Raw genomic sequence first — 15837 nt, forward strand, 5'->3', positions numbered from 1 at the left:
AACATGGAAATTAGCAAAGGAGAATTCCACAGATAAATTTGAATGAAATTGTGTCTGTCTTCTACACAAGAACAGAAAGAAAGATGGCAACACCCCCACTTTCACCTATCATTTCCCGTTTTCCTTATTTCCTTTATGTCCAGTGAGAAGTGGTGCAGCGCAAGTCCCACTAAAACAAATGGAGATACCAACATATATTTTTATCATAGATGCTTATTAAAAAATTCTCCAGCATATTACATATACTCATTTACTATCTTACAGAAAAATATAAAGGAGATTCAGTGTGGGTGTGGGTTTATTCTGAACAGGATTCTCCCTTTCTCTCCTCTCTTATATCTCAAGATGCTTCTCAAATTCCATTTTTAAAAAATTAGCATGCAATGCAATGCAGCATTAAAGAGTGATGCAGTGCAGTGCTGGAGAGAGGGGAAGCAGGGGGGAGGGGAGAAAGCTGAAAAACTTGCTCTGTATATACAAATCCTTGCACCTCGATTGCGGAGCATTGGTTAATAGTCCATTCCCATTTGCTTTATGGTCAGACAGTATTGATAAACCTGCAGCAATGAATGGGAAACCTTATGATGACAATACATATTCAGTTCTTTTGTTTTTTAAAGACGATAGTATCACTAATAAGCAAATAGTGTTCTAAATGAAGTAATTATTACAACTTATGTTTCTTAGCTATAAATCTAGTCCAGCCTAGGCTGGATTTTTGTTTTGATTGTCACAGCAAGAATCCCATTTTGCTATGAAAGTGGATTTCCTAAGACTGGTTACCTTGTCTTAACCAATAACCTTCAAACAACCTTCACACGAATGGTATCCTCTACAACTGTATCTTCTACAAACAGACCATGAGGGCAATACACCCCCAAAAACATACATATGCTTGTCTACAGTGCTGATCAAAGTACTGACCAGTGAGTGATGACCAAAGAGTGGCTACATGCTTACAGATTAGAAGTTACAAGGTGGCAACAAAGCCTGGAGAGATGACAACAGCGTACCCCTGTCCTCTTTCTTCTTTCCTGCTGCATGGAAAGGGTTTAGATTGCTGATAACAACCTCTCTGAATAGAGAAGACATCCAGTCCTAGCTGAGAATGCCCTTCATGTTTTGTCACACATGATAGCCTAATGGTGCATTTAATATTGCATATAAATCATCATATACATGTGTGAAGAGGTCAGCAGAATGAACCAACCCAGGCCCATCACCTCAATAAATGAGATGCCAGCAGCCTGCTACCGGCATCCAATGGCACCAGGAGATGAGTAAGAGCCAAGCTGGTCATCCGACCAATTCACAGAGGGTGCCAAGAGAGCTGTCCAAGCTGGAGAAGAGCCACCCACATCATGATCCAGGCACCTGGAGGGGCCAGCCAGGAATGGGGCCAAGAGTTTAAAGGGTGGTTCCACAGGAGAAGGGGGAATGTAGAAAATTGGAGAAACTAGTGTGCCTTGGGAAGGTGGTTTGATACCACCACCAAAGGTGGGGAGTGGGTTACTGCTTGGAAGGTCAGCCTTAATGGACTAGTAACTCACTCTTCCCAGAAGTGATGGAGGTGACAGACCTGCCAATCCAAACAGGTCCTCTACCAGTGAACCGGAGAGACCAAGGGACCATGAGAGCCCTCATGAAATATGGAGAGGATAAAACCTAAGCAGGGAATGACTGCAGACTGAGCAAGAGTGGATAAGGATAAGAAATTGCATTAGTTTTGGTGCAACCTGGTAAACCAATAGGTGCCGTTTACGAAAATAAATAAAAACACTCTGGAACACCTACCAAGCCCTTTTACTTCTAATACTGGACCCATGATGTAGTTCAAGAATGCGTCTTTCTTCCTAGTATGTGTACTGTTTTCTCTTCACAAGAAAGTAAAAGGTACATGAATGAATAAATATTCTGCAAACAGAATTGCAACATCTTAGCTGCCCCTTTGCTTCACTTTTCTGCTGACTAAATACAAGCAAAATATTGCATGCAAATAAAATCAGTTCTTCAAAAAACCTCTGGTGTATGAATGTGGGATAGGGATACTGTGCTTCTGTATCCATGATTCAAAAAGCCAGGAAATGGTCCAATATTGCTGCACAATATTGTACCCACGTTGCCAACAGGAAAAAGGATGCCAACTTTACATAACAAAGGGCAGCCTGAATGTTGACAATGCCAATGGCAGCAGTCAAGATGGTCTATACAGAATACCCTCTTGTCCTCACAAAATGACACCAAGCAAGGGAAAAATCTCAGAGGCTGACTCCTTTTTTTCCCATCAGTTAACCACTTCTCACCCAAACATAAAGCAACCATCAGGGCTGTTTTTCAACAATTGTGAAGGTAGTGAGCACAGTGCGGCGTTCTCTATTTATTAGGTCTATGGTTCATGTTATATTATGTAATGGTTCATGTTTGTTATGTAATGGAATTATTCATGCATATTAATGTTGCTGAGAGGCGGAGCCGAGAGAGATGCTATAAGAGGTGGAGTCAGAGAGTCAGGAGAGGCAGATTAAGTGAGACTGAGTCAGTAAGCAGAAGAGTAAGAGACAGACAGAGTAACAGAGTGTGGAGTTTGGGGAATTCTGAGGTGTGATTAGATACTGGAAATATTCATAAATCAATTTAAGTTACTGTAAGCAATAAACAATAGTTCTATTTAAACGATCTTGAAGTGTGGACCTGAATCTTTCTGAAGTAATGGTGATTTAGAGATTGCCTGGTGGCAGCAGTGTTAAAGAGGAGAGTGTTTCCCTTCGTGTGCTCTGAGGCTTGAAGGTCAAGCAAAGGGGCATGAGGGTGGACGTCACACACAGCTACTGGTCTTCCTGTTTCCTTCCACTGCAAAAGCCACATCTTTGAAAATGACCTGCCTATGCTTCTTGGAGGCACGTGTGAGGAATCTTTGTATACCTACTCCCTTTCTGCAGCTCTGCAGAAGTCCCCCCTCTTTTTAAATTAAGAATTAATTAAAAGATTCTAATTTGGAGTTTTTGACATGGAAATAAGTTCTTCATAGGAAGTACTGTAATGCTAGTTTCTGCCCCCTTCCCCACACCAAAGCCTGATAAAATAATACCATTATCCAAAGTAGGACAGATGAGCATATCTGTAAGGCACAGATAATATCAATTGGAACCTTGTGTTTAGTCAGGAGAAGCACCTGAACTGACCAGTGCTGATCAGGGGACTTTTACCTCTGTCTGTACATTCACTCTAATATGGAAGCTACTTGCTTTGTTTTGCTTTGTTTTGTTTTATCTTTACCTTTCTCCAGTTCACCTCTTTCTTTGCTGGTTTATTAAACTGCACAGTTTTGCATGTTTCCCAAGCGGTAGCATCATACTGGTTTTCTCTTATTCCTAAATAAAAAGAAGAAAGATAATAGATTACTTGGAATTTTATGGCAGCATAGAGAAATAAGCTTCATTTCTAGGCACAGAAGTGATTAATAAGGTTATCAAGGAAGCATTTTTCAGAGAAACCTGGGTATCTGATTACTCCTGTGTGAAGTAGATAATCACCCAGCGGGATATGCTAGGAATTCTTAGAATATGTTGTTTGGGGTTCTGTGTCTACACCAGGAGTGTATGCTAGACCTAAGAAAGCCCTCTCTTGCATCTCCACATAGTGTACTGCTCCAGTACACTATGCCCACCCCCACAACTGATGTTAATGATCAGGTATATAGAGAAAGCCATGTTTCATCAAATATTTAGGTCTCAAGCCATATAGGGCAGTATAAAACTGTGGTTGTAGATCCTGGTTTGACCAAATATAGGTGCCTGAATATGGATGTAATAGGGAACTTTTCTGCTAAAAAGTTAACAAAAAAAGTTCCAGATTTGTTCTCATTGTCATGCAGAAAGAGAGAAGGGAGGGGGAGTAAATAAGCCGGAGGCTTTTGCAGGCTCACTTGTATAGCAGGAAACCATGATTTCCCATTACATCTAACCTGGTCCCTAGCGTATCATGCTGTTGTTTGATTTTAATTAAATTTTGGGAGAGTTTTCAGATCTTTCACTGCATTGTGCTTTAAGTGCCCAGTTGCTAGAGGGGCAATTTTTACTTTTATTTCTTAAAAATATATGAAATAGTCCTTAAAGAAGGTTACTGGAGGTTTATCATTCAATAGTTGTGTAAAATAAAGGGAACAAGTGCACTGAAACGAACAAACAAAACAAATCAATAGCAAACTACAAAAAAGAACTACTCAGTAGGTACTAAGACAGTGGTTTTCAACCTTGTATCCCTGACGTTCTTGGAGTAAAACTCTCAGAAACCTTCACCATTAGCTGTACTGGCCAGAATTTCTGAGAGTACAAGTACAAAGTTGAGAACTTCTGTACTAAGAAACTGTTTCCATACAATCTCTGACTGCACAGCTGTGTCCTGGTGCCACACCAGTGCAAAACATTATGTCCAGACTGACTATACCTATAAATTCCCTGCATCCCCAGATAATATCTATGAGCAGGAACGAAGTATTGCATTCAGCCTTTTAGAAACAGCTACGTTGTGTTGCCAATGTGCGGTATACTGTTTGTTACCAACGGGGAAAGGCAAGTTCATCAAATGGATGACAAAAGTACTAAATCTAACATGAATCTGGACTTCTGTGTCAGAGGACAAAAGGCAAAGGAGAAGGGAAGCAGGTTCAGATTTTAACCATGGCGAACTGCTTATTGTACTTAAACTTCACACCAAACACCACCTCTCACAAGACCATCTATGAGGCAGAAAAGATAATGGTTGAAAACCTTCAGTAAGGTTTGACCAGAAAGTGTACACACTGGAGACTCAGATGTGGAAACCGATCAAATCTCCCAAGGTGTTTGGAGCTGGTTATAAAAAGTTCAAATTCAAAATAAGGGAAGTCATATTAAAAAAAACTTTGCAATTTTACACCTTAAAAGAATTAGCCAAACAATTAACAGCCACTTTTGGCTCAACCAACACAGTGGCCACTTGGAGTAAAATCAATTAGCTGTTAGACTCATATCCATCCTGGCTGATAAGAGTATCAGAGGAGGGCTGGCTGGCTGGCTAAGTAGTGAAGGTTGTGATTCCTTCTTTAAAAGATCTCATTCCAAACCTTCTAAGAGAAGCAATAATAAAATCCGTAATCATCGCTACTTCCTACCAACCCAGATAACCATTGGCCAGAATTCAACCTTCCCTTTAAAAGTAAGGTCTCAGAGCAAGTGGTGGCAACTTTGCTGCAGGCTTTCTCAAATGAACTGGAGTACTTAGACCGATTTCAGTCTGGGTTCAGACCTGGGTTTGAAACAGATACAGCTCTGGTCAGCTTGGTGGGTGATATAGGTTAGAGACCGGACAGGGAGACAGCATCCCAATTGATTCTACTTGGCCACTCAGCAGCATTTGATGCCATCAAGCATAGCATCCTTCTGGCCATCTGACTGATACCGGATGCAAGGGCATAGTTTTTGCAGTGGTTTAGACCCAATTTGGCTGAACTTGCCTTGAAGGTGGTGCTAGGGGAGAGCTATTTAGCCTCATGGCCATTAATTAACTTTGCAGAGCTCACTGTTGTTCCTTATTCTTTTCAGTGTTTAAACAGGAAGTGACTGGAAAATGTCAACCACAGTTTTAAAGATGAGTCTGATCACTATTCTTGATGATGCCACTCTCTATCTCTGTATTTCAGCTATTTTCTGAAACACAGCGATGTTGTCTGTCTCAACGTGTATATAAAAAAACCCAGAAAACAAAAATTTTGTTTCTCCTTTAAGAGTAAGAAATTTATTTCAGACTTGGCTTTCACAAATTATAATTCACACATATAGTACAATGCTCACGTGGTGTGGGTGTGTGCATGGGTGTGTAACTACATACATAAAGGTATATTATGTAATGTACACAGGGACCAAATGAAATGTTAATATAGATATAGTACTGTATAAGGAAAAGCATTTGAAGTAAAAATAGCATATTAACACAAAGTATTGGTGCCGCCCACACTACCCAAAGGTCTCTGGGCGGCTTACAACAATTACATTATTTGATGCAAAGGAAGCTGTGTAAGTCCTGAACTGTTGCCTAGATGTAGTGAGGGACTGAATATGGATGGACAGAGACTTCATCCAGCACTCTCTCTCAAGCAGCTGGTTTGCACCTTGAAGCAACTCTTCTAGCATGGCCACTGGAAGCCATTTTGGAGTGCCTTTGATCTGCTTAAGATAATGTACCAACTGCATCTCTTCCTAGGAAAGGCAGATTTGTCCACAGTGGTGAATAGCTTAGTTACCTACCAATTAGAATACAGTACTCCCATGAGATCAACATGGGAATACCTTCAAAGACTGTTTGAAGGCTACAACTAGTGCAAAATGCAGCACCCAAACATCTTACAGTGGGGTCTTGACTTAAGAACGGCTCGAGTTAAGAACATTTTGACTTAAGAACCACTCTCATAGGAAAATATTGACTTGACTTACATACTTAGATTTGAGTTAAGAACTGAAAAAAACCCACGTGGGAGGCAGGGAAAGTGCAAAATTTGAACTTTCAGTTAACTGTTGGCCAGTGAAAAGGGTGCCTGTCTGCTTCCTCACTCCTCCCAGCGTTTAGAGAGTGGATTGGGAGATAGTCTTCAGACTGCCTGGTACTGCCTGGACTGTATTTTCCCTGCCTTCCCTGAACCTTTCTTGACCTAAGAAAAAAAGAAACAAAATATCCCCCTCTAGTGGTTGAAGGCAGAATAGCAGCTTCCCATTAGTTTCTATGGACGGAAAAGAGCGGATACGGATCAAATGGTTTTCAATGCATTCCTATGGGAAATGCAGATTTGACCTGAGAACTTTTTGACTTGAGAACTGCCTTCCAATATGGATTAAGTTCTCAAGTCAAGACCCCACTGTACTTGATATGTACTTTATAAACCATGCGTCATTTATCCTGAATCAACTTTACTGGGTTTCCATGTAGCCTAGAATTCCAAATGGAGAGGGTTTGGAAACAAACTGGAACTACACACAGGTTTTGATCTGTAAAGCCCGAAGTGGCTTCGATGCAGGGTATGTGAAAGAATACCTCCTCCCGAATGTGCCAGCCTGGAATTTGAAATCATTAACAAAGGCCCTGTGGCATGTCCCCTTACCACATGAAGATAGATTGGTGAATCAGAGCTTTCTCTGTAGCAGCACATCACTTTCTGGGAAGCAGACAAGACTGTATTATTTCATATGTCCTTCGGTATGTAAATGTGGTTTTAAAGCTGGTTTTCAGGTCAGCAGATCTTTTTAAATGAAACTAACTTTTAATATTAGCTTAACACTGATTTATTAAGTAGTTTTTATAGAATGTTTTGGTCTTTTTTCACTGTGTATCACTTTGGGTCTGTGCATCATTTACTGTAGTTCTATAAGTTAAAAAGTGACAAATTAATGTTTCTAATAAATAAAATGATGCAATATTATGTAATTAATTTGAAAATGTTAAATTTATAGGAATTTATTTTAAATCTCAAATCTAATTTCTCTGCTTTAGCTTGCATCTGTCATCCATAAATCTGGCAATCCTTGCTGAATCAGACTTATTTCCTTTTCTTATGAAGGCGGAAGCAGATGTTATAGTTAATTAGAGACGAAAGTGTGTTCTTGTTGAAGAGATGTTAACATAGGAGAGGCAGTCTTTCAAGTCTGAGAAATCAGACTTCAAAGGAATCCTGTGCTTAAATCCTTGTGAGAAGGATGGCAAGGTGCCGTCCCTCATCCACGGAGCAGTTGGTGAGCCCAAGCCTAAGATCCCTGAGACTGAGAGGAAAACAACCCTTCAACATAGGAGTGAGAGCCAAGCAAGAAAGGAAAACCGCTAGTGACGATGCTGGAGGAAGTAGTAGAACAGACAAAGAAGTGGAAGGGTCTAGGAGAACAGATGACAGGTCCAGAACAGGGAATGAGGGAGAGAAAACCTGAGATGACAGGGCAAAAAGGGGTGGAGCCAGGGAACGAGTTAGGTGGAAAAGAAAGAACAAGGGGAAGGGGAGAGAAGAGGAGTGAAGGGAGAGGAAGAAAAGGGTTTGTGGAAGCGGGGGAGGCCAAATCATATAAATGTGGTAAGAACCTTCCCCCGGGATGGGAATGGATCTGGTTAGAAGATCCCTGGACAAAGAAATGGGAATGGGTCATGGTGCCCAGAGAGGAGGCTGAGAGGAGATGGAGAGAGGTAGTGGAAATGAACCCTTATTGGGGTGAGAAGGAGGCTCAAGAGTGGGCAAGGAAAATCAGGAAGGAGAGAGCTTGGCTGGGTAAGGAAAAGAGAGAGAGGGGTGGATGGCAGTAGCCTTCAGAAACAACAACACCCGAGACCCCCAACGCTTGAGAATACTCTGGAGCAGGATTGGACAGGTCTATGCCAAGAGCATCTGGAGGGAATGGAGTGCCCTTGCTGTTGGTTCCCCAATATGTCACATTGATGGACTTTCTTCTTGGAGAAAGTTTCGAACTATTGGACTCTAATGTTTCAAACCCATTTCAGAAACCAGACGCTAACCCCTTCCTTACACCGTTGTATGAGGAAGAGAGGTTACATATTCCTGTCACTGTTGAAAGTTTCCTAGATGCACCTATAAGAAGTCCTGTTGGTACAATCCATGGTCAAGAGTCGAGTGCTGCTGGGCTAGATGTGGAAGTAAAGGGGAAAAAACCCTTCTCAAGGTAACGAGTCCTCATAAGCCTGAAGACCAATCACAAATCAAGGCAAGTTACCTTACAAAAAACAGAAGTAACAGACTTCCTTCTGTGACACACAAAATCAGTCTTTAAGGACATTCCTTTTCTAAGAACGAGCTATGCATGATTCTGTTCCCAAAGATGTGGCTGGAGGTCCAAAGAGTGAATACGTACAAAGGAGGCATGATGACACTGCACTAAAAGGTTTTGTTCTCAGCTTTCTGGCACATGCCTGCAACCTACGGATATATCTGAGGGGGTACTGGCATAAATCTTGTTGTGCAGCTTCATATGCACAACAGTATATGAATCTTCGCTGCATTGCGTACAAGTCACATACATCTCCAAATTAACAAAGGAAGCCTTTAAACCAGGCTTGTCCAACCTGTGGCCTAAGGGCCGCATGCAGCCCCGGTCGGCTCATGATGTGGCTCAGTGCAATTTTTTATTTTTAAAGAAATTCCAAAGTTTCAAGTTACACTGCCGGCACTTGTGGCTGGAATGCGGCTGGGGCACGTCACGATGGTGGGGGGGGGAGAGGGAAGGAAGGAAGGAGCAGGAGGGGAGGGGGGCTGCGTGACTGCATTGTGCTGTCCCTGTCAATAGGTGGACCCCCTCCCGGCCCCATAAAGCCACCAGAGTCGAAGCTGGCAGCCTCTGCTGTCTGTAATTGCAGCTGCAGGTAAGCGCACTTGGAGCGGGGCTGCAGAGGATGGCTAGGGCTGCCCCCCCCCATGCGGCCCAAACCAAATTTATGTGAGGCCCAAACCAAATTTTCATCTTCTAATGTGGCCCAGGGAAGATGAAAGGTTGGACACCCCTGCTTTAAACAATGGTGGTTTGCCACTAATGCTGATGTTATTCCTACTGTCCATACAGAGCTGCGCAACAGAATTTCAGCCTTTAAGTGGTGAATCTTATTCATAAGAATGAACTGGCATTATTGTTCGCTCCTTTTATCTGTAATCACTTGTTTCAATCTTAGACCCATTTAGAAGTAACGAGGCATTTAAAAAATCCTACTTTGACTCATTTATGAATGAGAGGGTTTGGAGAGGATGCTCTGGCATTTTGCTGCCTGAATAAAAGACAAAATGCTTTTCCCTCATTCCACATACAGAAGCTAATAGGATTGGCAGCCTACTCTTGTTTCAGTACTGGCACTGGCAATAAAACAGATTCCTCCATTAGAATTAAGGGTTGCCGACTGGTTTAGTATGCTAGACAGGCCACATGCCATACACAAAAACCTGTCCTCCAAACGAGGGAATAGTTGGGGGCTCAGGTGGAAGCAAAACATCCACTGCTCAGAATGGCTTCTTCACATCTAACATTAGGACCAGCCCTCCTTTCTGGGGAACCATGAGCACAATCAGAACTTTGAGGAAACAGGAATTCAATAATGGGTCACAACATCTCATCACTGGAACTGGAAGGAATCTGGTTCTCTGCTCACATATGTACTACCTGAATGACAAACTTGGACAGTAGTTTTATATAACATAATATGTACCATTTTTGTGTTCTACAAGAATCATTTGAAACACAACCTGAGGACATGTATTTTAAGAGGGCCTAAATATCACTTCACTGCACAGGACACTTTCCTGTATAATTTAACTGTACTTGTGTGACTTTCAACTGACTTTCCCTAGTCTGAAAAAAGATAAAAGTAGACTCCCCTACTATTATTAGACTGGATTAGGTGATTGCCGAAGGCAGCCAATTTTGAATGTCATGAAGGGACAGCAAACGGTTAAGTGTTTAATTTATATATGTACTGTATAAAGTATAAATATCTTTTTATATTTATACTGCCAAACAGAGGGAAAGCTTTGTGACACCTTTTACCTCAGGCACCCAAAAACTCGGTTGGCCTTGGGTACTATGCATCGTAAATTAGGATGATGCTATCTATGCCTGAAGGAGCAAAGTATCTTAAGGCCACCCATGCTTGTGTTTCATGACAGTCATAATTACTTTTTTTTAAAAAATGAAATGAATATTAATATTGATATTTATGATGGGATAATATGTGAATGCTACCATCACATAGCAAGACTAAAGCTGAAATTTCTCTGTCACCTGCCCACCTCCTTCCCAGATAAACTGTCTGCCAAACACCTCACGGTATTATATCTATCTGTGTGAAACAGTTAAAGACACTATAAGAATATTAACAAAATTTCCTAAATCTACAATCCAAAAGACAAGATTTTTCAGTTTGGCTCATGCTTACAAGACTTTGCATACCTTATGCTTAAAAGAAAAGGCAAAAAAAACTCACCTTCATAAATTCCATGAATCATAATTCACAAAAGATTTAGCAAACACATTAGACTGTAAATTCAAACGAAGCTGAATTGTCACAGCCAAAATTCTGGATGGCTCCAGTTAGACAATGAGAGACTTCAAACTTATAGTACTCTAAAGAAGCGTATTAGTGAAGACGAAGGTAGGACTGGAATGTTTACAGCATTACTATGACACCTGTTCTAGAATTCCATCTTCGGAAAGTGCATGAAAACAAGGGGCAGTCATTCTGGTTTGTTTAGATCTTAAGAAATACTGAAGACATACAGTCAATCCAGAAATCTAGAAACTCAGACTGAACCCCAAACTGAACTCTGCACCAAACTACTCCCTCCCCATGGCTGCAACATGTGGATGATTAATAGGCTAGACTGATAATTAGTTTAAGAGTCCCAGTGAACTGGCTGCAATCCTATGAATGATAATACCATTATTTCCAAATAAATATACAGAGGTTTGCATTGCAAAACTTCTTTAATTTAGTAAAAGCTCTTGACTTCCACTTCTCACACCAAAAGAAGAACAGAACCTGAATCGTTATTTGAAAGTCTCAGTGGAATCCAAACTTGAACAAAGCAACAATAACAATAACAAAATGAGTTTGTCAGTTGAGAAACTAGTTCCTAAAATGTGCCGGTAGACACACTTCCCTTATCCAAATTTAGCACCAACCCCTCCTCACAAACCTACCACCCAATATTTGTGAGGGTTCGTGCATATCTTTTGAATACATTTTAGGCTTCCATACTGTGCTCCTTTTAGGGGCTTGAACACAATAAGCAGGAGCAGCTTGCTGTTTCACAGGATGAAACTCACTGTAGCCCACTGTGAAGACAAACAACCTGATGAAAGCACTGGGAGACGACAGCTTTCTTCCCCCATCCCCACTTCATGCTGTAATGCTTAGCTTCATAGCCTGACTCTACTGCTGTTGGTAAGGGTTTCCCTTACAGATATCTTTAAACTGTGGTGCTTAGGCCTACAGGGTTCTAGATAGCACAGAGGACTCCTGGTGTTCAGACACTGATGTAGGTAGCTCCAAGAGGGGACTTTGAAATCATGAAGAGGATTATGTGTCAATGAGCAAAAGAATCGATTTTCTGCAAATTTAAACTCTGCATGCCCTCCCAATCATTATTATATATTTCAAACTGGGGGGAAAATAATCCAGGATTAGCATACCGTTTCCCCACATTCCCTTCATATTATTAGCTCTCTACATGCCCCTATGCAGTATTTCTTGCACCAAGTCTAGTATTAAATAAAATAATGGAATCATAGAACTGCAGAGCTGAAAGGGACCCTATAGATCATTAAGTCCAGCCTCTGTCAAGGAGGCATAGTGGGAAACTGAACTCCCAACATCTGGCTCTGCAGCCAGAGACCTCAACCACTGAGGTACCCAGCAGTTAGATTAATATTAAATGGAATATCACAGTGGCTTTATGCTGTGAATTACAATCTAGACATCGTTTTTGACTTTCCCAGAGTAGGGCACTGAATCACTTCTAAAGTCTCCAACACCAGTTTTAGCACAAATTATGGCAGGAAACCAATAATGATCTGGTGTGCCATGTATAATGGCAGACCTGCAATGCTACTGTTTGAGTTACATTTTGGAAGGATTAGAGAGCTGCCTTCTCAATGTAGTTCAATTTAACACTAAAAACTCTAGGAGCTCAATATTCTGATTTCAGATAAGACCACCCTACCCCAATCATCACACAGATCTGTTAATGTTACCCAAGAGACAGTTTTTGTGAAGCAAGAATTCAACATATCTAGCCCTGTCACAAGTACAATGCCCAAAGTCTTGCTGGTGTTTGTGTAATTTGCCACAGTTGACTGTGGGTAATTGTTGAGGTGTTGTGCACCTGGACACTCAACTGAAAGGTGACACTGCCTCATCTATTTGCCATAATTACCTGCACCATGTTCTATACATCTGTGTTAGCTTTTTTAAAAAATCTTCTTAGCTCTGGAGTTCACTAAAAAAGGAAAGCAACCATGAGTTAAGTGTGCCTATTAATAAGTTCATTGGATAAAGAAAACAGAAGCTTGGGTTGGCTATCTTTCTTAAGTTGATGTCTGGTTGGTTTTGTTCTAAAGAAAGAGAGGTTACCTACCTGTAACCATAGTTCTTTGAGTGGTCCTCTGTGAATTCACACATATGGGTCTTGTCTGCACCTGCACTAACGTTCTTGGAAGATTCTAGAGCTGAAAGCAACAATTTAGTGGTGTGATTCCCCCACAAGGCATATGCTCCTCCCACCCTCCGTTCAGCTCAGTTCCTAGATTTTTTTCCGTCAGGTGTTATAAGAGTAGAAATTTAAGTAAACCATGACGGAGAGAGGGGAAGATGGGTGGGTAGTGTGAATTCACATAGGACCACTCAAAGAACTATGGTTACAGGTAGGTAACCTCTCTTTCTTCTTTGTGGCCTCTGTGAATGCACACATATGGGTGACTAGCAAGCTTCACTTACTGGCAGGTGGGATGTCATGGGAGAAAGGATGCCAACACAGCTCTGCTGAATGAAGCATTTTGTCTTGCTCTGAGATCTAGCTGGTAGTGATTGACGAAGGTTGACGGTGTGGACCATGTAGCAGCCCGGCAGATGTCTGGGATCTCGGTTCCATGTTGGAAGGCAACCGAAGTGGATAGGGCTCTTGTTGAATGAGCCTTACGGTGTTCAGGAGGTGACTTTCCCAAAAGCTTATAGGCTAGAGAGATGGTGTAAACTATGCACCTAGAGATGGATTGAGATGATGCAGGGGCTCCCTTGTGGGAGCCATGGAAGCAAATGAAGAGTCTATTGGACCTCCTGTAGGACTTAGTCCTGTCTAAGTAAAGGGATAAGGCCCTCCTGACATCCAAAGTATGAAGCATATGTTCTAGCGGAGACAATGGGGATTTAAAGAAGGATGGCAAGATAATGGGTTGGTTGATATGAAAATCAGAAACCACTTTAGGCAGAAAGGACACATCAAAGTACAATGTCACCTTGTCAGGATGAAACTGGGTAAAGGGTGGATCACATCAAAGGGCGGAAAGTTCACTAGCCCTTTTTGCTGATGTGATAGCTACAAGGAATGCTGTTTTACAGGTAAGTAACTGCAGGCTTGAAGATGACATGGGTTCAAATGGTGGACGTATTAAGGCGTTTAGCACTGTCTGGAGAGACCATTGTGGTATAATACGCTGATGTGGTGAGCGAATGTTGTTGAAGAATTTCTTGATAGTAGGGTGTGAAAATAGTTTCACAGAAGGGGAGTTGTCAGGTTGGTGTGGGCAACAATGGCAGAAATGTATAACCTCAGAGTGGATAATGACAAGCCAAGTTCGAAGAGATGGAGGAGGAAGGTAAGTAAGGTACTAAGTGAAACAGGTACAGCAAGTAAGTTCTTAACTTTGGTGTACTTGATGAATGATTTCCAATTATTTTTATATAAGGAGAGGGTCGAAGGTTTATGCCCATTGTAAGACTTCCATCACCTCTGGGATATCTTCCATGCTGTAAGATTGAGAGAGGTTAGGTTTGGATGGTGGATCATGCCTTGATTGAGAGTCAGAAGATCCGGGATTAGAGGAAGACAGACCCAGTGTGTGGACATCAATGTTAGATGAGTGAACCAGGGCTGTCGGGGCCAACTTGGGGCTATAAGGATCGCATGAGCCTTGAACTGTCGAATTGGAATGATTGTACGCTGAATGAGCGGTATCGGTGGAAAAAGATAAAGGAAATCCTTGGAGCAGTCCACCATGAATGCATCCCCAATTGAGTGGTTGTCAGACTCGGCTTTGGAGCAGAATATCGCGCATTTGCAATTGAGTCTTGTTGCAAAAAGATCGATTGATGGAGAGCCCCACCGACGGCACAGTTGATGGAATATGGTATCATTCAGGGACCATTCGTGTGATCACGATGGTAGACAGCCGAGATGGTCTGCGAGATAGTTGTTGTCTGTCGTAATATGGACTGCTATCGGAAATATTTGGTTTTGATACCACCACTCCCATATGTTGACAGCAAGATATAGAAGGGAAAGGGAGTGAGTGCCTCCCTGCTTGTTGACATTAAAAAGTGCTGTCGTATTGTCCGTTGCTAATTGGATTACCTGTCCCTTGATGAGTGGGAGAAAGGCACTGAAAGCTCTTATGCTCACAAGTAACTCCAGATGGTTTATGTGAAGAGCCTGTTCTTTCTTTGACCACAGGCCATGAATTTTGTGATGCAGACAATGGGCCCCCCATCCAGAAGGGCTGGCATCGGTAGTGACCTGTATTGTGGGCTGAAGGGGCGAAAAGGATCGACCGGTGCGTAGGTTTGGAACTTTGGGCTATAGACAATAGATTCCATGCTGCATTCTGGCTGGAATCTAGAGGCATATAATATATAAAAAACTACTGGTTGGTATTATGATTTATATTTATAGATTTTCTGAAGGTGATGTGATTTTTAAGGATGTTCTGAGGTCTCCATAGAGGGCTGTGGAACTTTGGGGGAGAAATTATGGGTAGGAATCAAATCGTGTAGCACAAAGTCTAGCCCATGTATGAGTATATTAGATACTCTCATTCCCTCTAGTTTCTAGATCAGCAAATCAGAGTAAGCTACATGTATCCTTATTCTCCCCATGACATGAAGCAGACTTTTCCCTAGTACTACCTACTTTGTTTATGTGTGTATGTGGCATGTTAGAAAGTACAGCACCTTTGAGACATATTTACTTTCTCAGGCATTTTAAATGAAATGAATGTTTAGGTCTAATGGGAAGGAAAACTGCAATTTAAACACTGCAGCTGAGTCATCCACTTT

The 15837-nt window shown here is 41.7% G+C and overlaps 1 protein-coding gene across 2 annotated transcripts in view; it reads right to left on the bottom strand.

The window, feature by feature from the left end:
- The window catches only part of C3H10orf90 (chromosome 3 C10orf90 homolog), a 164412-nt gene that overhangs the window by 78867 nt on the left and 69708 nt on the right, over positions 1 to 15837 (bottom strand). For both annotated transcript variants that reach the window (XM_078391201.1, XM_020791541.3), the window contains exon 2: positions 3277 to 3371. Coding sequence is in view for 1 of the 2 variants with exons in the window: in XM_020791541.3 (XP_020647200.3) it covers positions 3277 to 3371 (95 nt within the window). In the remaining variant the exon portion in view is untranslated. The remainder of the gene's footprint in view (positions 1 to 3276; positions 3372 to 15837) is intronic.

This window comes from Pogona vitticeps, chromosome 3, assembly GCF_051106095.1.
Source record: "Pogona vitticeps strain Pit_001003342236 chromosome 3, PviZW2.1, whole genome shotgun sequence".
NCBI classification, from domain to species: domain Eukaryota; kingdom Metazoa; phylum Chordata; class Lepidosauria; order Squamata; family Agamidae; genus Pogona; species Pogona vitticeps.